The sequence below is a fragment of the Zeus faber genome (assembly GCF_960531495.2).
Source record: "Zeus faber genome assembly, chromosome: 22".
Taxonomy (NCBI): Eukaryota; Metazoa; Chordata; class Actinopteri; order Zeiformes; family Zeidae; genus Zeus; species Zeus faber.
In genome coordinates, this window is record NC_137209.1 from 3610516 (window position 1) to 3635574 (window position 25059).

At 43.9% G+C, this 25059-nt stretch overlaps 1 protein-coding gene across 1 annotated transcript in view; it reads left to right on the top strand.

The window, feature by feature from the left end:
- Positions 1-25059, top strand: part of LOC307246886 (peroxisomal acyl-coenzyme A oxidase 3-like) — a 63226-nt gene that overhangs the window by 32998 nt on the left and 5169 nt on the right. The window contains exons 13-18 of the mRNA XM_080022924.1: positions 3058-3180; positions 5404-5517; positions 8101-8216; positions 9798-9972; positions 14121-14188; positions 14315-14401. Coding sequence (XP_079879050.1) covers positions 3058-3180; positions 5404-5517; positions 8101-8216; positions 9798-9972; positions 14121-14188; positions 14315-14401 — 683 coding nt within the window. The remainder of the gene's footprint in view (positions 1-3057; positions 3181-5403; positions 5518-8100; positions 8217-9797; positions 9973-14120; positions 14189-14314; positions 14402-25059) is intronic.

The window sequence follows — 25059 nt, forward strand, 5'->3', positions numbered from 1 at the left end:
CGTAACTTTCAGCCATTTGCGGGTTGATGGCGACACTCTATAGAGTTACTGAAGCTATGTAACTCCAGTTCTATGAAGGAGGCATAGCCCTTGAGGGGTATGGTGGTGGTATATATCCAATCCTGCATAGTGGAACTACTGAAATTCATCATGTGCACTTGCATCAGCCAATCAGGATGGAGCAGCATAGCCTATATAAAGCACCTTTGTCCTCTAAAACCAATTCAGCAAGACTGCCAGCAGCCCAAACAGTTTCATGATGGTCAGTGCTGTCTTTGGCCCAACCGGACAAGTCCGAGGACGGAAATAAAGTCCACGCTCCGTTGTTTGGACAACCGGGCCCTCATCTGCATGGTGTCTAACTGTAGACCCAGATAGACCACCTGCTGACTGGGTGTGGGAGTGCTCTTCTCCCAGTTTATCGGGAACCCCAAGTCTGTGAGGTGTTCGATCACAAGCTTGACCGCGAGCGACTGCTAGTGCCACAGAGGGAGCCAGGATCAGGATGTCGTCCAGATATATCAGAATTCGGACCCCTTGACGACACAGTGGCAAAAGTGCTGCCTCGACACAGCAGGAAAACGCAGGGAGCGAGCTTGTAGCTGAACGGTACCCTGGTGTACTTGTAGGGTATTATATAGAAATGGAGAAACCTTTTGTGTTTCGGCGCTGTCGAGATGTGGAAGAAGGGGTCGTTCACGTCGATGCTTGAAGAGTAATTACCCCCTTGGATCGCCTGCAGCAGCACTTTCACGGTGAGCATGCAAAATGGATGAGTTGTTATGTGGCAATTCAGTGTGCGTAGGAGGTGGAAGTAGTTTGAATAGAACCCCCTGTTCCGAAGCTCCGTGGGCACCACTCTCACGGCTCCCTTGCTGAGTGGAACTGCTATCTCTGCGCTCAGAGCTGCAGCCTTCTCCGGTGACATCATCATTGTCCACACAACGTCGGGGTTGGACGAAATTGCAGCACGTAACCCCCTCGCAGTGTCCTCTGCAGAACACAGCCGGGGCATATTGGCAAAGCACTCCGCCGCTGGTCGAAGCCTGACTGCAGGGACACAACCCAAGGGGGCCCCGTCATAAAAGGGATTATTGTGTGCTCCCAGGAACGTGTGCATCTCCGTGGAGTGCGATGCAGCCATAGACATGGCACGCATAGCCATGCACCCGGACCCTGGTCTCGTCGGTGGACCAGGGGTTCAGGTGCTTGTTGTGTTCTGCCAACTGAGGGGCAGTGTGTCCCGTGAGGGGCGCTGCCCTCATGCAGCTGTGGGAGTCCCACGAGGGCACGGCACGCGCACCCGGTGAGGTACTGTGTGCAAGCAGCCTTCAGTTACATTCACCTCCTTGTGCAAGCGAAGTGAAGGATGATAGACAGTGTTTCCCCTGGGGGTTTTTTCAGGCCTGGAGGTACGCACCGAAAAAACCCTAAACAGACGAGGCATGCAGGATGGCATATTGACGCGGTCAGCTTCAGTCAGATGGCGCAGCAGGCGTTCTGCCAAGGGATCACAAGGAGAGGATGACTTAATAAGTTTCATTTATTGCACAAAAATAAGGAGGAGGCCCATTTATTAAAATCTTCATGCAGGCCCCCAAGTGCTCTCCTTGCAGCCTGTTCCTGAAGTCTGTTTTCACCTACCCAAAGTGAAGATTTGTCATTATTTAGAAAATTCTTAAATTTAAAGATAATAGTAATTTCAAGTCACTGATAGCGGTGGCACTCACATGACGTCAAAAGTTGTGGGTATGTGTGTTAACTTGCTGTCAAGCTCAGCTGGTACCGGTTAATAAATCGATATTTGGCGTCATTTTTGGTGTTAATTTTATTTTATTTTTTTCTCGTTGGCCTAGAGGCCCAATATTTATTTATTTCATGAAGGAAAGGCTCCATGCTTCCTCCATGGAGGCGGGTGGGGGTGTGAAGCGACTTGCCTTAATGCATGCTTTTAAGGGCATGGATCAGAGGACTCAGAGCTCACCGTGTGTGTGGGAGAGAGTCTGGAGTCACTCGCTTTGTTGTGTGCCCCAGGCGCTGTTGGCGAGAGGTGTCAGTTACTCAGTTACTCCCCGGCGTCACGGACGGACAACTCTAGGGCTACCGCACACAATCTGTGCCAGAGCCCCTCGTGTCAGCACGCTGAGGAAAAGCAGAGAGGGAAGAGACCTGACCATCATTTGAAGAATACTCCTAAACAACTGGATTGGAAACAAATAACAGTGTTTTTTTAACACACACTCCCTGTCAGTCCGAGAGGAGGAAACAGCCAGAATGGCTTGCATCTGGGTGAGCACCTGGGTGCACCTCAATCACGTGCTGGTGCGACAGAGGCCTGGTCCTCGTTGAACTGCTTGCAGCCAATGCCCGAAGAGAGGTGGGGACGTCCTTCCCCTCGGTGGCGTTGGGTGGTGACGGTGACGCCATCATCTCTACAGTAGCCTAGCACGTCGGCACGAGATCCATGAAGAATTCACTCCGACAGACCAGCTCGACAGCCAAGACGGAACAGAAGACGTCATGCCGGAGGCAGCATGCTCGGCTCCCAGACAGATGAGGCATTTGTCGTGGGCGTCGCCCACTACTGTCAGCCCCATGCATAAGCAGGTGGTTCTACTCGGTAGAAGAGAAACCTTCAAGACGCTGACTAAAAATCTACTCTGTGACGTTATCTTGAACTTGAACTGTAATTAGAAGGAGAGTACTCATGTATCAGTCGCTGCTGAATTGGAAAAGAGGACAAAGGGGGGCACTTCTAGGGTTGATATAGGCTGTGCTGCTCATGGGCTGAAGTGAGTGACCGTGATGAATTTCAATAGTTTGCTATGCGAGGTTGAATGTAAACCAATCGGAGCATAGCCCCAGAGGGGCAGAACTTCCTGTCATTGAACCTTTGCCGCTGTGTCCATTTTGGATGTATTTTGTACATTTAGACTCGTGAAACCGGTTGCAGTCTTGTTTTTGGCACACACTACTTCAACAATCCAGATGGCGTGGAGACTCACTCGCTGTCATTGCTTACGTGGGTTGATTTTCTGGTTTTATCTCCTTTTTCAGTGAACCGCTTGGGCGACCTCCGAGATGATAATGACCCCAACTGTACGTATGAGGGGGACAACAATGTGCTACTGCAGCAGACCAGCAAATACCTACTGTCTCTTTTTCAGGCCAAGGAGCACGGTGGGTCCCAAATCCCTTTTGTTTTTTTTCTGAACTATTTAATGCTTTTCTAGGCTGTCTGGTGCAATATAGCTATTGCAGCAAATTAACCATCTCTGGATGTGTGTGCTGCTGACATGAACCCTAATAGACGAATAATGATCACTACCTGCAGAGGGCGGCAGTGTTCAACTGTTACCACTATAGCGTTTTGACGAGGGGTTGATAGTGTGGCTCTCATGGAGTGAGAGACAGCACAAGAATATCTTCTAGATAGAACAATATTATCATACCTCTCCTTCGAAGTCCATTCAGTGCCGTATCCACCCACTTCGAAAAGGTGCATGGGGCTAGGGAACAACTGAACGGTATCAGCTGGTACTCGTAGGTTATTCCCATAATGGCAAAGCAAAGAAACCACTTGTGTGCCGGTAGGATGGGTATTTGAAAATACGCATCCTTGAGATCGACTGAAGTAAACCAATCCCCTGGCATGATGTTACGCAGCAGACACTGTTGTCGGCATGCGGAACAGTCTCTTCACAATCAGTTTGTTGAGAGCTCGTAAATCCAGGTCTTTTTGGGAACCAAGAAGTATTGGAAATAAATGCCGGTCTGACTGTTTACTGGCGGAACAACTGATATTGCCCCCTTTCTTACTGGTGGTGCAATCTCCACTGATAAGGCAGACGCTGCCATGGTATTTGACAACACCATCTGTCTGATCCCGTCTCAGTGTTCTGTCTAGCCATAGCGGTTTGAGCACCTGAGACACCACTCGGGTAGTATAGGGAGAGGGTGGATGCTGCCAGCGTTTCCCATAAAGTCCTCGTAACTCTCCTTAGCCCTCACGGCCGCAGACAGGTAATGTGCCTGTCCTGCCTAAAAGCGTGGGAGAACAGCGTTGATAGTCCATCACACGGTTCCTTATCTCACTCAGACGGAAGGGTGGGAGGGCATGCTTATCAGCAGAGATTCTGTTTGCGAGACCTGCCTAGTTTTCCAACTTCCTGAGTTTCTCATCTGTCTATACCGTCAGGATCTCAAGCGCTAGAAGCCCTCCCCGTGGGAATCAGCATAGAAACGCGCGGGGGCTGTTGATGTCGCAGGAGTGGGTAGCCCCGTTTGGGTCTAGCGGGGAAGCCAACTTGGAGAACTGGCCCAAGTACCTCTATTTATCACATCGCCACTTCCTTTTTCTGTAAAGGAAGAGGCAGTAAAGTCACAAGGCAAGCAGTAAGCCGCACAGCAGAATCATTGACTGCTGTGAAGACCCCCGGTGGCTTGAAGGGGATGCTCTTCCTCACTGCTGATGAGCGAATGAGCCTGTGGAGTTGTCGCGGAGCAGTTAAAGCGGGGCCACACTGACCTCCAACGCCAGGGAGATTACAGAGGCTCTGGGTGAACCCACCTTCTCATACTCATCCATGGTGTACTCCATCTGGGTTATGATGGATGAGCCGGTGGGGGTTTCACCTCGTGGAGGATGAACAGAAGGGCGGAGCAGATCCTGCTCCGGCTCCTCATCCCCTGCTCAGTACAAGGCAAGAGCCTCCTCCTGTGGAACGCTGTCATTGAAGTACAAGTGAGTGAGACGGTGGTCTCGTTGACCCTGCGGCAAGGCTGCGCACGATGTGTAGACCGCCGGATCTCCGGCTCCCTGTTTGGCGTGGAGGGAGCCCAGGCACTCGCAGCAGCGGATGTGCTGGTCTCCTGGTGGCATGTATGCTGGACAACTATCCCTCCACCCAAGGGAAGCCTGGCCATGAAAAGGGCCGCTCATGGTTGAAAGCTAATCTTCGGGTACTTCTTAGCTTCGTTATTTAGCGAATGGTCACTGAGGAAAATGGGGAGGATAACTGCTGGCACAGGGCCCTTTATATACCTGCTGCTATATTTATAGCAGCAGGTCACAACTGGTAGGCTGTGACCTGCTGGGGGAAAAAAATAAAAATAAAATGGCAGGGCGAGCACATGTGCTGCAGAAGCAAAGAAGGACAAAGCTAGAGGGCAGAGCCTATCTGAAATAGAACAATGCGTTGAGTTTCACAGGTGGCGCACAGCTGATAGTCACTGCGCCCAGTGGTGTTTAACAGACAACACGCAAATACATTCAATGTATTTGCGAAAGAAAACATTTTATTCTTTCATTATTGTATCCAGATGTTTTTTGGATGTATCTATGGATGTAATGCATCCACCTCAGTGGGGTCTCCATAAGAAATTGTGCATCTCCGGTTGTAGATGGAGTTCCCATCAGGTCTCCGATGCAATCTGTGAATTTCTTGGACGATTACGACAGGATCATGAAGAACAGACTCACGGCGGTCACCATCGATGAGTTTCAGGACTCGGCTGGTAAGTCGCACTGCAAATATTCCACATACACAGCGATGTAGTGATTTGTTTTTTTTTTGGCTTATCTGCCTAATAACAACTCAGTGTATACAACCTTTTTGAACCCTCCCCCAGAACTGATTCCCTGATTGTATGTGTATATACTGTATATGTATGTATGTATGTGTGTGTGTTTGTGTGTGTGTGTGTGTGTGTGTGTGTATACACATATATATATATATATATATATATATATTGCATCCTTTGAAAGTGGAGAATCAGAGCTTCCAAACAAGGTGTCACTTGTGCAAATCAAGCAAATATTTTTAAAGCTATGACTATGACGTTAATGACAAGGGTGTGGCAAACTGTGTTTCTGAGATAATCACCTCCAAAGTTTTACCCACACCAGGTTCATTCAGCCAGCTCCCAGAATGCAAATGGGGTTGGCGGACAAACAAAGCCTCATGGCTAATTAACATACCGCTCAATGGGCCAATCAAAAACAGCTCAACGACACCCAACTAATTTTGCTTTTAAAAAATGCTTGTATTTTACAGTAAGAATACACATGTTTTATAAAAGTGGAATTATTTTGGAGTTTAAAAGTACGGACAACACAACAAAATGTAGAGTCTATCAATATTATGAGTCTGTCACCAACCTCAACGGACTTCATCACGTCATCTACAGATGATACAGAATGCGGCGACGCGACTGGTGTTCAACCAGCCAAAGAGGGCACATGTTACTCCGCTGCTCATCGAGCTCCACTGGTTACCTGTAGCCGCTCGCATCAAGTTCAAGTCTCTTATGCTGGCCTACAGAGTGATTGCTGGGAATGCTCCCGCCTACTTAAATGCTCTTGTAAAAGCACGTTACTCCGCTGCTTATCGAGCTCCACTGGTTACCTGTAGCCGCTCGCATCAAGTTCCAGTCTGTGATGCTTGCCTATAGAGTGATTGCTGGGAATGCTCCCATTTACTTAAATGCTCTTGTAAGAGCACGTTACCCCCCGATGCTGCGTTCGTCAAATGAGCATCGCCTGGCTCTGCCGGCCATACAGCCACGGCAATCCAGGCTATTCTCAATTGTAGTTCCACGTTGGTGGAACGAACTGCCAAAAACCACCAGAGCAGGGACCTCCCTCTCTGTCTTTAAGAAGCACTTGAAGACCTAGCTCTTCAGAGAGCACCTCCTCTCCTAACTTACAATTACTTAGCACTACTTAGCAGTATTTATTTATTGTTACACTAATGTTTCTGTTGCAATGTAGCTTGAATGTTATTCTCCCTTGTAAGTCGCTTTGGATAAAAGCGTCTGATAAATGACAAAATGTCAATGTAATGTAATGTACTATTTATAAATCAAACTCTGTTTTGAAAATATGTTGAGAGATAAAAAAACACAAAGCAAAACGAATCTGGAAAAATCTAATTTTCCTTCAAGAAAGGTTTTTTCAACTTATTTGGCTGCTCCTGGCGATTTTAGAAATGCGCGAGGTGGTGGCTTTTGCTATGGTGAGACACAAATATTTAAGCTGCCCCGTTTGTCCCCCATGTGTTCCCTGTTTCCCGCCTTGAAGCATAAACCGTATTTGGTAAATGCACTACATTTGATCATATAGTCACCAACCTGCTTATCGAGAGCATTTCTGTCTGTTTGTAAACAGTTGTTAACTAGATTAAATAATGTGATGGTAAATAATTATCAAATTTTCCATTAGTGTGCGTCTCTTTTCAGCTATGAAAAACATTTTCTCCCCTCCAGCCACCGCACCATCGTATGTTTGTCATTACTCCTGATTCTAACATCTCTAGTGCTTCCCGCTTTAGGCCCTGAAAGCCCTTCAAACACAGCTGCTCCCCTGCCTAAATTAGCCCTCGTAAACATACATTTTTGACAATGACTGATCTTGGCAACAAAAGTTCCAAAATTTAGGCTTTTTGCGAAAATGGTACTTTGCAAAAAGGGACATGATCATCCAGATGTAATTCTGCCTCTTTGAGATTGAGCGAGTGTGTGTGTGTGTGTGTGTGTGTGTGTGTGTGTGTGTGTGTGTGTGTGTATGTGTGTGTGTGTGTGTGTGTGTGTGTGTGTGTACAGTATATCTTGAATCTTGATATCTTGAATCAGTATATCAAAAATCTTGAATCTTGAATATATAACTCCATTAACAGTATGTTGCGATGTCACAAGAAGGTCCATAGAGGGATGGCACATTCTCCTCCTGCTAGTTGTGCAACTACAAAACAACATTTATTCCCTATACTGGACTCCAAGAGCAGGGAAAGGGAGAACTGTTTTGAGTTTTTGTTGGAGAAAGAGACACCAACCCCTTAGTTTTATTATTACTAATCTCTACTAAAGGTGAAGTCCTTCAATTTTGAGTTTGCTTCATTTTGATAGTTGGAATACCTGTAAGAGAAATAAACTGACTTTTTTTTCCCCTCTGAACCTTCATTTTGCCTCCTCTTTGCTGTACCCACTTCAGAAGACATTACTAGCAGTTTTCCATAGAGGGGCAACAGCCAGCCATGTGCCTGTTAGCATCTTTCTATTCTGTCCCAACCAAATTTTCATCTACGTCTTTTTCTCTGTTAGTGCCATTGGCGGCCTTTAAGTGGCTGGTGTGCTTCCTCCTGGATAAGAGCCGGAAGACATTGGCCAAGATGAAGGCTTCTGGAAAGGATGACTTTGAAGTACACAATGAAAGCCAGGTAAATCAAATACAAACGCAGACTCAGAAATGACACAGACTCGTAGATGGGGATGTTTAGATTACTTTTTGACTATTGATCACACTGGAAAAAACATTGTTATCGAAACCATAACAATTTCAGAAGCTAACATGTCTCTCTATGGTTATCAACCTTGTGTATGAAAATGTTATGAATGTGAATGAACATGAATATGTTGTGTGTGCCCTTTTGAAAACTTCTCTCGCATTCTAACTGTTGTTAGTGTAACTGGCTGACGTGTGAGGCCAAATGGCAGTGGCTTAACACCAACAATATGGTTGTATGTGCAGTCTTAAGACAACCGTTGTGCCTCAGCATCTGTAAGCCTAAGTCTGGGTAAAAAAAAAAGAATTCTAAGCAGCCAATCTTAGCTAAGTTTTGATCTGCCCCCAAAGTTAAAAACACTGTTCAGCTCACCCTGAAGCAATTCACAGTTACCTGCTTTTGCATTTCAGTTTTGTGGGGATAGGGCATTGTTTTCAGAGATACAGTTCATCCAATGGCATCAAAAGAAGATCCACCTTCACCTTACATCAAGCACCCGATCTAAACCTTCCCTACCCCTCATCTCAGATCCTTCTGGAAGGAAGCCCTTGCAAGTTTGCAGTGGAAAGGTTTCCCGCCCTGTGGGGCTATAGTACCGAAAAGAAACTCCTTTGCGAGTGACAAGCTGGAGCTTACAGATGAGAATTGTATTTCTCATCTGCATTGTATTTCTGCAGTGGCTAATCAACACGGTGTTCACCTTTTACAGAAACTTTTGTCAAAGAAAATTGGTGTCCGGACAGGGTGTTTTAACTTGTCTTCCCAATGGCTACAGGAAAAGGTTGATTTATCAGTGTTGACTGAGTTTGTGTTCGGTATTAGACAAGGAGTAAATCTTGGATCCCAGCGGCCCTATTCTAAAAGTGTTTTAAGTCCCTGGCAATTGACGGAAAGTCGTGTCACATTTCGATGAGCATGTTATTGTTATGGTTTCGCTGGTTAGGTTGTTTCCAGTAGGAACACATTCCACGTAAAGCATGCTAACAGAGCCCCGACCCCAGCACCATGATTGGTCGAAACATATAGGAAACGAAAGAAAGTGAAATGCCCCATTTACACGAATTGATTTGTGAGACTACCCTAACCCGAACCCTTAATAATCGTAAAATCTTAAATTGGGACGTATGACTCACTTACCAGGACATTCCTACTGACAGCAAAGTGCACTCACTTTTCTGAGAACTTGATACTATCGCATAGTGCAGTAAAAAGTATTTCCCCACTTCCTGCTTACCTCAAATATACCTTTATTACAAAGGGAACTTGAGTAAACAGATTCCAATTATTATTTCATTTGTTTAATGAGATAGTTACGAAAGTTATCCTAGTTATTAGTTTGAACACAAAAGCTAGTCCACATCTGAATGGCTGAAAAAAAACAAAATCAAAGGAGTTGCCAAGTGTCCTGGCTTCAATCCAATTGAGATTTTGTGACAGTACCTGAAACAAGCAATCTCTCTCTCTCTCTCTCTCTCTCTCTCTCTCTCTCTCTCTCTCTCTCTCTCTCTCTCTCAGGTGTATAACTGCCGTTCCTTGTCCATTGCCTACATCGAGCACACTGTCCTCCAACACTTCCATGACTTCACCCACAGTCCAGGGGTACCAGTTGGACTCAGAGCAGTCCTGAAGAAGCTCTGCGCCCTCTATGGACTCTGGACCCTCAGCAACCACATGACAACACTCTATCAGGGTAAGTTCTATCACCTGACATGACATGAGATCACATCACACTACATCAACCTTGCCGAAACCATGCCAACTATCTGCTTCAGTTTCAGTGTTTAAATTTAGTCCAGTGGGGCAAACAACAATAGGTTGGCATGAGGAAGTGCCACAATTTACAGAAACCAAAAAATTGTGTCTTCTATGCCCCCTGTTAGCCCCAGGCCCCTGGCCCTGGGGTGGGAAGGGAGGTGAGGGTTCTGCGGAAGAGTAACCAAGCAGAGATCATGTGGCGAAATGGCTAACAGACAACCAACAACTAAAGGCTGCTTTATAGTTCTGCGTTGAATAGCTGCTGATGGTATGGCGTTGGTGTCTATGCCGGTGCTTGGTTTATGGTTCTGCGTTGGTGATTACGCACGTAGCCCACTGAAATGCGAGAGGGCAGTGTCGAGCCTATTTTAGCACAGACGTAATAAAAACGGAACATGCTGTCACATCCGATGTTTGCAGATATTTCACACCACAAATTATAACTAAATATAATTAGAAATATAGCCGCAAGCAGCAATTCACAGGTTCAAACCTGTTTGCGCCCAACAGAAGGAAGCAGCTCAATCGGCCAAAATTAAAGCGGTGAGCAGCAACTGGCGGGTTTGGAGTTGGGACTAGTGCAGGTTAGACTATGGAGCTAGTTGAAAATAAATGAAGCACACATAACGGTGTTTAACGGTTGTATTGCATATTCAGGGACAGAACAAAAAACAATTCAAATAAATCAAGGGGAAAAAAAACTAACAAAGAAAATATAAGGAATAAGGCTTCTCAAAACAGGAAGGTTGTGGTATTACAAGCTAAGGTATATTGTATGTTCAGCTTCTATCAGTTATAACAATTCTCTTGAAGGTACACTTGTAAAATATCACAGCACCCAATACTCAATCAGTCCATCAATTGATATATTCAAATTCCTCTCAATCAGTGATTTCGGTTAGATAAATCCATCAATACCGACATTACCATAATTGCACAATCCCATTCAATTCTTCAGTTCAATACACTTAGTGTTTTACGTGACTATAGTGTAAGTCACTTAAAAGTGATCACAGCGCAGACATTTGTTTCCAGAGTGGCAGTCCCATTAAAGTTGAATTCATTATTTTAAAGTGCAAAAGTTGGTTTTAGTAATTGTCAGTAATGTCAGTAATTGCACAGTCCCATACAAGTTCTTAGCTCACTGTAAAGTGAATATGTGACCCACCGCATACTTTAGGGTCATTTGGCACCTTTTGACTTTTTTTGCATCATTTGAAAGAGGAGAATCAGAGCTTCCAAACAAGGTGTCACTTGTGCAGATCAAGCAAATATTTTCAAAGCTATGACTTGTTAATGACAAGGCAGTGGCAAACCGTGTTTCTGAGATAATCACCTTAAAAGTTTCGCCGAGAGTTGGCTTCATTCACCTAGCTCACAGAATGCAAATAGGGGAGCCAAAGCCACATGGCTACTTAACATATGGGCCAATCACTGCTTTGTTCTTGTGTTTTGAGGGAACGTTGAACGTATTTTTGTTCTGAGAAAAGCTTTTATTTAACAGTAAGAATATTCATGTTTTATAAAAGTGGAATTTAGTGGTTCTTGAAAATATTCAGTTTCATAGTCACATTCAGGTTGAAATCCGCTGTTTAAAATGTTCTCCATGTCCAGAGTAATATCAGATTCCGTCTTGTTGACGGAAGTGACGGTGACGTCAGTGACACGCCCCCTCCACAACGTTGTCTCCGTGTGTGTATAAAACACGTAATATTTAAAGGCTCAACTCTATCAAAACAGTTTCACATTGTGACTTCACATCACATGGAATATGGATGATCTTCACCTTGACGGTCGCTTTAAACGATCGATCTGCGTCGTTCAGCGCTGTTCACTCGGTAAGTGAACTGCGTTTCCCTCTGTAATCTAACGGGAATATTTAACTCCACGGTTTAACATTTTTCTACTATTTATAAATCAAACTCGGTTTTGAAAATACGTTGAGAATTTAAAAAAAATAATAATGAAACATGAATCTGGAAAAATCACATTTTCCTTCAAGAATGTTTTTTTCAACTTATTTGGGTGCTTCTGGCGATTAGGAACGAGTAGGTTCAGGACATAGTGTGGGAGTTCAATCAGGATAGCTTTAAGACAGCTTGAGTTATGGCCTATTTCCTGCTAAGCCGCACCCTGTGCAAATATATTTTGATGATAATGTTTTTCGATCGATCTTGCTCATTTATAATAGTTGTATCTATCAATCCTACAATGTTGTATACCAAATTCTGGTGTTGATACAGTCAAAAACAAAATGCCTCTTGTACCATAAAAGTCTGTCATGATGGATTTTTTGCAAATTTACATAAACTGAAAAAGATATTTGGATTTTGACTATATCAACACCAAATTTGGTATACAGCACAGTGGGATTGAGATACACATTTCTATTAGAAATGAGAAAGCTCGGTCCAAAAACCTGGCCACCCTCCACCAAAAAAGATGTGTACGCCCACATGCACTAATCAATATGGCAGCTCAGATTTTGGTTAATCCTTGACCTCAGAGCGTGTGCACCAAATTTGGTGGTGGGCATTTGTCGTGCCCCCTATGGGTCAGGCTCAAAATGTTTTGCTAAACCTATTCCCAATCACGGACTGAAGATATCTACCAAGATTTCTGATGATTGGGGAAATGGTTAATGAGTTATGGCCAATTGTCTGCTAAGCCCCACCTTTCGCAACGTTTTTTTGGTTGATGATCTTGCACATTTCTAATAGAAATGTGTATCTCAGAGCCGCAATGCTGTATACCAAATTTGGTGTTGATACAGTCAAAATGTAGATGTGACGTTACTGTTTTTCACATGATGTAAATTGGCAAAAAATCCATCATTACGGACTTTAATGGTCCAAGAGGCTTTTTTGGAGAGCACATTGAGCTGTACCCTTGTGTTTCAAATCAATCATAGTCACAGTGTGAGGGGCGTGGCCTTTCCAAAATTGTGCTTTTGATCCTTAATTACCGTGTCACCATCTGGCCAGTTGGTATATTGAGAAAAGAACATGTGAGAAATGTTTCTTGGGAAGTATTTGCACGTCATTTCCAGTTATTTGGCCAAGTTTCATGGTTCTAGCTAATTCCAGATCACAGCAATTTGAGACGCGGCATAAGTGAACAAAGGATAATAAACCGGCAGAAAAACAAGACACCCACAGTGTACTTATGGTGGCTATTTCAGGCAGAACTATAAAGCAGCCCCCAGCCTGTGGTTTGTTTAATGGAGAGTGAAGACAAGTTAATATCAATTAAATATTCAGCTGAACCAAAGTAATCCAAGGAAAGTGGTGTACAACAAATCCTGTTGTCGTTTCAATATTGGAGGGAATGTTGAAAAGTGCAGAGTTGTGAAAGCATCAAAACATTTAGAGAGTGGTGTAGGTAACACGGATTGATATACTAAGAAACACCAGAAAATGGCCTGAGCTTGTGTGGTGGCCTCAGTGGAAGGAAGGGGGCCAAAATAATTTTATAGAATTTTTAGAATTACATTTTAGAATACAACATTTGCTACGATTCTATGACTTGAATGCGGTTTCATTGCCGTGCACAAACGCCAAAGGGCACTCGTGTCTCGTTTTGACAAAATTGTATTATTTATTTGAGAAACACTGTCCCTTTCCAAAAGCACATACTGTACGTTTGTTCTAGGAGGAACAAACTTGTAAGGTTTCCCAAAACTGAATGCTGGGATAACTAAGCACACAAGTCTATTCATGAATGGCTCCCTCGTATTTTGGGCAGAGCAGCAACAAATCGGGGCGTTCGAGGCATAAATTGGATTTGGGCAAATTTCAGTTCGAAACAGTACTTAGGCCGCGAAAAATCTTGTCAACCATATCCACAAGAAAGCACAGACATGTGATGATATTGATGGTCAGTCACTGTTTTAATTGGATAATAGATACATACTTAATGGGACAATCTTTAAACCAGTGAACAATAAAATAATGATATTCATTTTAGTGATAATAATAATTTTGCTTGTTTGAAAAATCACACTTTATCTGTAAATGTACTATTCTCCTTAACTTAACATCTCGCAAGCAAGTCATTTCTATTCTTGGCTATTGTGGCGGACAGGTGGATACTTCTATGGAAGAGAGCATGCGGAGTTGGTCCAGACAGCCATTCTCACTCTTTGCTCTCAGGTACGTGTGTGTGTGTGTGTGTGTGCGTGTGAATCAGAACAGCAAATTCATCCTGATTTTCTTTTCTAAATTCATCTGACAGTCTTCTCCTACAACAGTGTATTTTTCAATCCTCTGTCTCTGCAGTTGAAGAATGATGCTGTTGCACTGGTGGATGTTTTTGCACCCCCCGATTTCATCCTTAACTCCTCTATTGGCAAGGCCGATGGTCAGGTAAGGCCCTAAGGAGTGTTTGCGGAAACCAGGAGGACTGGTTTGCGCTCTGGGGTGTGAGTGGGTGTTGCTCTTTGTGCTCTTTGCTTCACTGTGGGTTAGGGGTTCTTCTGCAGCTGTAATGCTTTGTCTTGGGGTGTTCTTGGAGCCTTGGGATGTCTCCGGGGCAGGAGAAAGGCTTTTTTTTTTTCTGTCAGCAGGCTGGACATATAGCACAGGGTATATCTATGACATTGCATCCAAGACAGTCTCAACCTGGAAAGCCAATCTTTATTCATCAAGAGCTGCATACAATAACTCATTTGGATGACCTGTGGGATGACAAGAGCACAGCTGTTCTGTTTCTGTTGTACATTTATGACCGGCACCAATCCCCCTCTTTGGAGAAGAGTCCACCCTTGGGTGCACAGGATTGGTCCCAATTAGTTCTGGTGTATGAGTTTCGAATTATAGAATTATATACTTATTTATACTGGTGTCCCAATCCTCTCTACATATATCTGTCTGTACTTCAGACTTCTATCTCCATTCCTTCTTCCACCCCTTGTTTACGGTAGGGATCAGTCTCTAAGTTGGAAGATGACTTGCTCTGTCTGTTCCAGGAAAGCAACACGCTTACACTACTTAACACAACATACACCACAGACACTACAGACACACTCTCACACTCAAACTCTACACCCCCCCCCCAACACATTCATGTGGAGTCTAAACAAAGCAAAAGGCTCTGAACAATTGATGTATGGTGTGTACGATGCCAATTGATTTTAATCAGAGCTGTGAACTCATATCACCTGTAGAATGTGGTTTTAATGATCCTGATCCGTACATGGCATTCAGTACCTCGCTCTTGGCTCGAGCAAACACTCTTAACTGATTTAGGCCTATGTTCCCTATTGACACTGTCATACCTGTACTGCTCCACACTGATGCCTTGCCTTTATCTCTCATTCCATCTATTATTACTGTGCAGAAAAAATGTAGGCCTGGGCCTAACGCTGGTTGCAATTTCAGTAAATTATCTAACATCTAAGTAATAACCTTGATCCATACAAAGTTAGACATGAATATCAAAATGGCACTTTCAAATGTAAGATCACTCACAAATAAGAGTTTTTTTAAATACATATTTATCTCTGATTTTATCTCTTAAAAAAAATCATAACTATAATAAACGAAAAGTTCTTTCAATCAGTAAGACGGGACAAAGGGGGGGTGGTAGCTGCTATCTTCTCCAATCAGTTCTGTTTTACTGAGATTGATTTTGGAAAATCTTCATCTTTTTAATATCTTGCCATTGTGCTCAAAGCTGAATCAGATGTGCTTATTTTAACTCTATACAGACCACTTAAGCAATCCTCAGTATTTCTTCCTGAATTTTCTGAGCTTATGTCTATTACTCTTATTAGTTACCAAATAACCCTCACTGGCGATATGAATTTTGATATCAGTGATAATACTGACTCGAAGACTATGGGATTTCTGAATCTCTTAGATAGCCTAGGATTACCACAACACGTTACTGAAGCTACCCATCGACTGGTTAATGTACTTAACCTCGTAGTATCACAAGGGATAAGAATCAGTAATATTTCTGACATTACTTATCATAACTCTGTGTTCTTTGATGCTCTGTTTAATACATCTAGTTACAAAAGAGAATTTACAATTCAAAAACGGTTCTTAGGATGCCACAGCAAAACGATTTTCTGAACCTCCAGTTTTCTGAACCTACAAACTCCTTTAATCCCTATAATGTACACTGTTCGATAAATAAAATTGTTGACGGCTTAAACAGTAACTTAAGTAACGCATCGGACAGCATTCCACTATTGCAATATCACCATGGATAAATAGCACTATTCGTGAGTTTAAGAAATTGTGTAGCTGAACAGGCATGGAGAATAACTAAACTAGAGATCCACTGTAACATTTTGAAGGAGCACATTTCTACTTATGGCAATGCTGTCTGTACCGAGAGAAGAACCCACTTTTCAAAGATCATTGCAGACAATTGCAGCAATCCTCGGAAACTGTTCTCAACTACTGACCGATTATTAAATCCCACTCCAGCCTCTAACATTCTTAGCCTGGCTTCTGCCTTCAAATGTGAAGAATTTGCACAATTCTTTAACAACAAAATGAAAACGGTTTTACCTTTTAATCAACTACAATCAACGTTTTAAATGAAAACAGTATGCTAGAGAAGTTAGTCCGGTTTTAAATCTAATCTAAACTATCAAAGTACAGAGACTGCTCTAACTAAAATAGTCAGTTATCTTAGATTCAGTGCTGCTGCAAACAAGGTCTCAGTTCTTATTCACTTAGATTTGAGTACTGCATTTGACACAATTGGCCCCAGCATTCTCATCAATCGTCTAGAACAGGCCTGGCCAACCCGCGGCTCGCGAGCCTCATGCGGCTCTTTGGCTGGTTTCATGCAGCTCTTAAGGGGCTTTCACATGACAAGCGTCAAAAACGCAGAAAAAAAAAAAGCGCAGCCATTCATTCCCTATTATGATTATAAAATCGCTACGATGTATCACTCGTTTTCCACCGCGGATCACTTCCTCATTTACTCAAAGCGGACAGCAGCAGGAGTCATGTCCCATTAACGCCTGTTTTATTAGTCCTAATGCCGCGTTTACACCAAAAGCGCCGGGGCGGCGCGCCTCCATACAAAGTCAACGTAAAGACGCATTCCAGGCGACTGGAATGCGTCTAACACGGCATTAGGACTAATAAATCACCAAATAAGATTCTAAAAGCTTTGGAAGTTTATTTTCAACACTATTGACATGGTTAGTAGTCAACATATAAGATGGATCGGCCGGTGAATTGCGTTGCGTATACGACATCCCCGATGGAGAACTGTGAAGGCTGGAGGGGTGTGTGTGTGTGTGTGTGTGTGTGTGTGTGTGTGTGTGTGTGTGTGTGTGTGTGTGTGTGTGTGTGTGTGTGTGTGTGTGTGTGTGTGTGTGTGTGTGTGTGTGTGTGTGTGTGTGTGTGTGTGTGTGTGTCGATGTCGCGACTCGCGAGCGACACGCGAGCTGCAGCCAGTGTTGCCAGATTGGGCCAATCTGACAACACTGATTTCTACGGTCGCAAGCGGACCACGAGATCATTTCAGTAGTAAACAATGTGTCAAGTTCGCTCTCATAATGGCAGGGAGAAAAAGCACAGCAAAACGAAAATATGAAGATGAACACAGGACGTTTTTGACAGAGTGGGAGAGTTTATATTTTTTTGTTGAACGTAATGGCAAGCCATTCTGCCTTATATGTCAGGCGTCATTAGCGCATTTCAAAACTTCAAATCTTCAGCGCCACTTCAGCTCACTCCATGCTAACATCGACCAGGAATTTCCAAAAGGGACTGAACTTCGCAAGCACAAGTTGGTCACTTTGAAAAATCAGGCAGAAAAGCAGATACAGTTTTTCCAAAAATTTACAAAGCACTCAGAGACCGTAACGCTTGCATCATATCAACTGGCTTGGAACATTGCAAAGGCTAAACAGCCATACAATGAAGGGGACTTCGTTAAAAAATGCCTCAGTGACGCTGTTGAAATCATGTCTCCTGAAGACCACAAACTAAAACGAAGTGTATCAGACATCCAACTGTCCCGCCACACTGTTGAACGCAGAATATCGGACATTCACACGGCTATTGAATCACAGTTGATCTGACCTTCAAGCATGTGAGTATTTTAGTGTCGCATTGGATGAGAGTTGTGACATACAAGACAAGCCTCAGTTGGCAATATTTGTACGGTCTGTGTCAAACGATTGTGTGATCAAAGAAGAACTCCTTGATATAGTGCCATTAAAAGACAGATCCCGTGGCATTGATGTGAAAGAAACAATGATGGCTGCATTTACAAAAGCAAATCTGCCCATACAGAAACTAACTGCAATAGCCACGGATGGAGCGCCAGCCATGATCGGATCTGTGAATGGGCTTGTGCGGCTGTGCAAAGCTGACCAAACATTTCCAGTGTTTTGGAATTTCCACTGCATCATCCGCAGGGAGCAACTCGTGTCTAAATCATTGAATTTAGACAACGTCATGAAGCCCGTGATGGAAATCGTCAACTACATCCGCACACATGCGCTTAACCACAGGTAATTCAGGAATCTTATCGCTGAGCTGGACCAAGGGCTTCCAGGTGACCTGCCGCTGCACTGCACTGTGAGGTGGCTGTCAAAAGGCAAGGTACTCTCTCGCTTCTTTGAGCTTTTGGATGCCGTGAAACTGTTCATGGAAGAGAAGGACAAGGACTATCCTGAGCTCTCGGACCTCGAGTGGATTATGGATCTGGCTTTTTTGGTCGACTTGCTGTGTCACTTGGACAGACTGAACCTGACCCTGCAGGGTAAGTTAACCCTGACCTGATGCAAAGTGTGTTTGCGTTTGTCAACAAACTGAAGCTGTTCAAGACGCATTTTCAAAAGGGAGATTTAACGCATTTTCCCACTCTGCTAAAAGCCAGCGGGCAAGTCACCAGCGCCGCCCTGAAAAAGAAAAGAGACAGATATGCAACACTGGTTGAAAACCTGCACGAAAGCTTTGTGACCCGGTTCCGTGATCTATAACTGAAAAGGCCACAGATTACGTTCCTCGTCGACCCATTTAATGCGGATACGGACTGTTTGAAAGCCTCGCTCGTCACAGATGAGGCTACGGCTGAGTTGGAGATGATCGATTTTTGTGAGGAGGACCGACTGAAAGCTGCTTTAAGGGAAGGGACCATTGAGTTCTGGAAAAGTGTGCCAATGGAAAAATACCCCAATGTCAAACGGGCTGCGCTTAAGATACTTTCAATGTTTGGGTCAACATACGTCTGCGAGTCTGTGTTTTCTACCCTAAAACATGTGAAATCAAAGCATCGATCTGTTCTGACTGACACCCATGTGAAAGAATTGCTTCGAGTGGCAACAACGGAATACAAGATTTGACGAGGATTCTTCAAGACAAGGAATGCCAGAAGTCCCACTAAGCAACATGCATAGTCAGAGAAAAACGCTGTTGTTAATTATTATATTTTTGTTTGTGGACTTGGTTGAACTGAGAGGTATACCGCGGAAACGCAGTACTTTCATTTAGGAGTCCTGGCTCAATGGTAGCGGCTTTGAACTCGAGATCCGATAGCGATCCTCGTAACCACACATTTTCAAAAATGTGGCTAGGGCTCCGGAACACCTAGTCCCAGGTATATGTGGATGGCCAAAGCATCGGATCGTGTATGGTAGGCAAGAGCCAAAACTGATTCTTAAAGGTTAGGGTTTAAGGGACACTATTGAATAAATTGACCCAACATGAAAAAAATACATCCTTATCATTAAACTCGAAGTCCATTTCCCCCCTCTATGAATAAATAAACAACAGTACTTTTTGAACTGAGAGTTTGTGTGTGTGAGACAGTAACTAACTGGCCTGTGGTCTTAGTAATCCATCCATCCATCCATCTTCAACCGATTATCCTTAGTCGGGTCGCGGGGGCTAGGAGTCAATTTCTGTCATTATCATGTTGGTGTGTGACATTTACAATAAATCTGGCTGAGCAGAGGTCTGTGTGTGTGTGTGTGTGTGTGTGTGTGTGTGTGTGTGTGTGTGTGTGTGTGTGTGTGTGTGTGTGTGTGTGTGTGTGTGTGTGTGTGAGTGTGTGTGTGTGTGTGTGTGTGTGTGTGTGTGTGTGTGTGTGTGTGTGTGTGTGTGTGTGTGTGTGTGTGTGTGTGTGTGTGTGTGTGTGTGTGTGTGTGTGTGTGTGTGTGTGTGTTCATGTGTGCCCATGTGTATGATGTGGCTCTTTGCAGTAACAGTAAAAAAAAGTGGCTCTTAGTCTCTGACTGGTTGGCCACCCCTGGTCTAGAAAACTGGGTTGGTCTCTGAGAATGTGCTCTTTGTATCAAAGAAATATGACATTTATTTTGGTGTTGCACAAGGAAGATGTCTTGGTCCCCTTCTTTTCTCACTATATTGTTATATATATATATACTGCAAGGTAATATCATCAGAGAACACAATGTTAATTTTCATAGCTATGCTGATGATACACAATTATACATTTCTGTCAAGCCAAATTACATAAATGCCTTATGCTCTGTGATTATCTGTCAGGCCGCAATGAGTGAATGAATGATCAATACGTTTTTTTTTAATAAAATGAAGATCAGACTGAAGATTCAAGATTCAAGATTTTTATTCAAGATTCAAGATTTTTATTTGTCACATACATATAAATACTTTCATACATATATGCAGTGAAATGTAATGCAACGCACCCGGTAATAGCACACAATATGTCCTAGGAAAAAATAAAAATAAAAAAATGTCTTTCTATAGGCCGACTAACTGACTCCTAAAACGTAATACAGTAAGTTGAATACTTATAGAATAAAATAAAAATATATAGAATAAAATACAATAAAAATAAAAAGAAATAAAATTGATATAGTAGTATACATATAGTACAGTAGGTAGTGGAGCCTATGTGTGTGGCTCAGTTAGGACCCCTGGTGAGGTCAGCATTGACAGTTCTAATGGCTTGCGGAAAAAAACTCCGTCTCAGTCTCTCTGTTCTAGCTGTGTGACTACGGAGGCGCATGTCTGACCGCAGCAGCTGGAAAAGTCGTTGTTGGGGTGATGAGGATCCTTCATGATCCTGCGGTCTCTGCTAATACACCTACTGGTGTATAAGTCCTGCAGGGAGGGGAGGGTAGTTCCAGTGGTACGGTGGGCTGAATGCATCCCCCTCTGCCTGTCCTGAGCAGTACAGTTCCCAAACCAGGCAGTGATGTTGCCTGTCAGGATGTTCTCCACTGCTCCAGAGTAGAAGGACTTGGGGATCCTCACCGAGACCCGGAATTTCCTCAGCTGCCTGAGGTGGTAAAGACGCTGCCTCGCCTTTCTCACCAGAGTGTCTGTGTGTACAGTCCATGTTAAGTCCTCTGTGATGTGGACTCCCAGATATCTGAAGCTGCTCAGCCTGTCGACAGAAGTCCCATTAATCCACAAGGGCGCGTGCGTCCTGAAATACTCTTAGTTGGTCCCAAAGCCAAAAGAGATGCACTTTCTAATGGTTAAGGAAGTTTTGGTCATCAGAATAAAATGGAAGTAACAAATCTAGGTGTCGTTTCAGACTGATTCAAGTTTGAAATCCTACATACAGTAAACAGGGTGACCAAAACAGCATTTTTCCACCTTTTCCAGAAATATTGCCAATTCAACTGGATGCTGAGAAGCTCATTCATGCATTTATTTCAAGTAGACTGGACCACTGTAATGCTCTTTTTATCACAGCAAATTATTTTTATTGAGTTATCTACAGACATGGAGAAGTCAGTACATTAAATCCAAGACAAGGTAAGGTGTCTGCAACAGAAAAAGCAAAGAAAAAGAACCACCCCAATAAATAAACATATGTAGTAAATGCGATTAACTGTAGCGAATAACAAATTGATAAATGAAAAGTGAATAGTAATAGTTATAATAATAATAATAATAATAATTTGAATTAAAGTAGGTGAAATGGAAAATGCATATAGTAGAACAGGCAATAGATAAAGAGGATCCCTCTCTCCCACTCTGGCGAGCTCCAACTCTGAAACACCATCAGCATCAGAAGAGATAGTGAGGTCCCTGATAAAGAATAGTAGGGGACTCAAGGTCTTGTGGAAGGATTTCAGAGATCCTTTCAGTGAGAATTATAACTTTTCCAGTTGTATGCATTGTAAGACATCCTGTATCCACCTGTCTTGTGTTTGGGGTGGGTGGACATGTTTCCATTTAGGAGGGATGGAACGTCTGGCTAACAAAGTGGTGAAGGCCATGACACGCTGTAATGTAGTGGGCATATTCTGAGTTTGGGGGAGGCCGAACAAAGCAGTCAGGGGGTTAGGGTGTTATTTGTGTTGAAGGCCTGTTCAATAGTTTTAAAATGGAACAAAAGTCAGTCAGCCCCGGGCATGTCCAAAACATATGTATAGTCAGCTGGAGATTGCTGACATCTATTAGAGGCATTCTTTCTATCTGCATATATTTTTGCCAATTTAGCGTTGGTAAAGTGGGCTCTGTGGGGCACCTTGCACTGCAGTAGGCCATGCCTGGCCCACTTAGATGACGAGTGCACAAGACCGAAAATGTCACTCCACTGGCCGTCTGAGATATTGATACCTACAGTAAGTTGCTCCCCCAGGAGTACTTGAGAGGTGCAGTAGTGGGGTGGGATTCATGGAGTCGATTTTGCCATAGATAATAGATATCAGCAGCTCAAAATAAAGGGTGAGAAACTAGTAAATGTTCGATTCAGTTGGCGGTTGGGGAAATGGGGGAACTGCTTTTGAACAAATGCCTTATTTGGAAAAAATGGAAGAGAGGCTATTGGGCAAGTTAAATTTAACTGACAGGGATGCAAAGGATGAAAAGACCCCATCCTCATATACTGTAGGTCATTAAGTGTTAAAAGACCATTGACCAACTGGAAGGCGGGGTCAGAGCAGGACAGGGAGAATAGGTGATTATTTAAAATCGGCCCATGAATAGAAGCTCTATGTAGACTGTTTCCTGAATTAGAGCCAAGTCTTAATAGTACGATTGAAAACTGGGTTGTTTGAAATTTTGTAGGCCACTATGGGAAGCTGAGAGCAAATGATGGAGTATAAAAAAAAATAAGATGATATCTCAGTATGAACCCAGGGCGGGCAGGGGTCAGAAAGTTTGCAGTTGGCCCAATAAAGGAGTTTAATGTTACAGGCCCAAAAGTGGTGTCAGAGATTCGGAAGTGCAAGGCCCTCTTCAGACTTGCGGAGCTGGAGAATTTATCTCTTAAAATGGACAGGCTTGTTATTCCAGATGAACGCATTCAGCTGCCGATCAAAACTAGTGAAAAAGGATTTTGTGGGAGTCTCTGCCCACAGGTACGGGTTTAGGGAGGGATACTCTTTCAGGCAGTGGGGCACCAACATGGAGAGTGTTTTATTCACAACCATAAACAAAAAAAGCCTTAAATAATTGTATAATAAAATAATCAGAGTCTGGGTTTCCTTGGTCTGGTCTGCAGGCGTGGCAGCGTCCTGCCCCACGCCATCTCTACTGTAAGACAAGACAACACATAAGAAAGCTATCCCAGCTGGGTCCAACCAATCATGGCGGGAAAACACCAGCGCCGTCTGTGGCTTAACCACCACCACCCCCCACAGCCACTACCATCTGCGCCATACCATCTCCGACATATGGAACAAAAAGGGAGAGAAAAGTTAGGTGTACACAGCACTGGCTTCCCACAAAGAGCTGTTTTTACTTTATCAAATGTCTGCTGGTATTTCTCCGTCCACTGGCCGGGATCTGACACACAACAGGATGGTCAGCTTCAAATAGTCGGCTACAAACCTCCTGTAGTGACTGGAAAGCCCCAAGAACTGCGAGCTGCGATAACCAACTCCGACCACCCCAACTGCGAGCTGCGATGAAAAAGGAGGTAAACTCCTTTTTCATCTTAGGTCTCAGACTGTTCGCGACTGTGGCAGTTTAATCTGTCCGGGGTCGGACCAGTACTCCACCAATGTGGTACCCCAGATACTGTACCTCCTCCGCCCAACCACACACTTCTTAGGGTTGGCAGTGAGCCCTGCCAGCCTCAGGGACTCAAAGCACTGCACCCACTTGCTGCATGTGCCTCCCCCAGGTGTCACTGTGAATAATTACGTCACCTAAGTAGACAGCGTGTATGCTGCATGCGGACGCAGGACCTGGTCCATGAGTCTCTGTATGTGGCTGGGGCCCGGAACAACCTGAACCGAAGGGTTACAAATTGGTCCAATCCCCGCGGAGTGGAGAAAGCCTATCTTTACTTGAGCTATGGCGAAATGTGAATATGCCATCCGCCCTTTGTTAAATCCAATGTCATAAAAAATGGAGCCATGCCTAGCCTGTCAAGGAGTTTGTCGAGCCAGGCCATTGGATATGCATCAAATTAGAACACCGCATTGACTTTTCGGTAGTCTACACAGTAGTGGACCGACCCATCAGGCTTACCTACCAGCACAATGGGACTACACCAGTCGCTCGTAGACTCCTCTATCACCTATGTCCAGTGTGGCCTTCAATTCTACCTGCACGACTTTGCGTTCATGTTCAGGCAGGCGGTACGGCCGAGGGCCTACTTTCACTTTCACCATGTTGGCGTTGGACTTGAGCGAAGCAATCTTCTGAACATGGTCCTACACTATAATTCGAATGAGTTCTAGCTTTGCTTGGAGTGTCGAGATGGTTGCCCAAAAGTCAGGGGAGAAGGCTTTTTGGTGTTCTTCTAGGAGGCTAGCTATGGTCGCCATGTTGAGTTTGTTGCTGGCTTTCCCGGAGAGATTGGATTTTACGGTTTGTTATTCTTCGCTTTGTTTGGTTGATTGGGCTGCCATATTTCGGTGATATGTTGCTCAAAATAACAATATCATCCACTTGGTGGCAAGTCAAAGTGAAATTACGGGGTTTTGCAAGGTTAGACAAATAAAAGTTCCAGGATCGATACTCAGCGTGTCTACTCCATCCGGAAGTCAATGCTCTTTTAACTGGTCTTCCAAAACAGTAAGTTGAGAAACTACAGCTAATTCAGAACACTGTCACTTGACTTTAAACGAAAACAAGGAAGAGAGCAAATT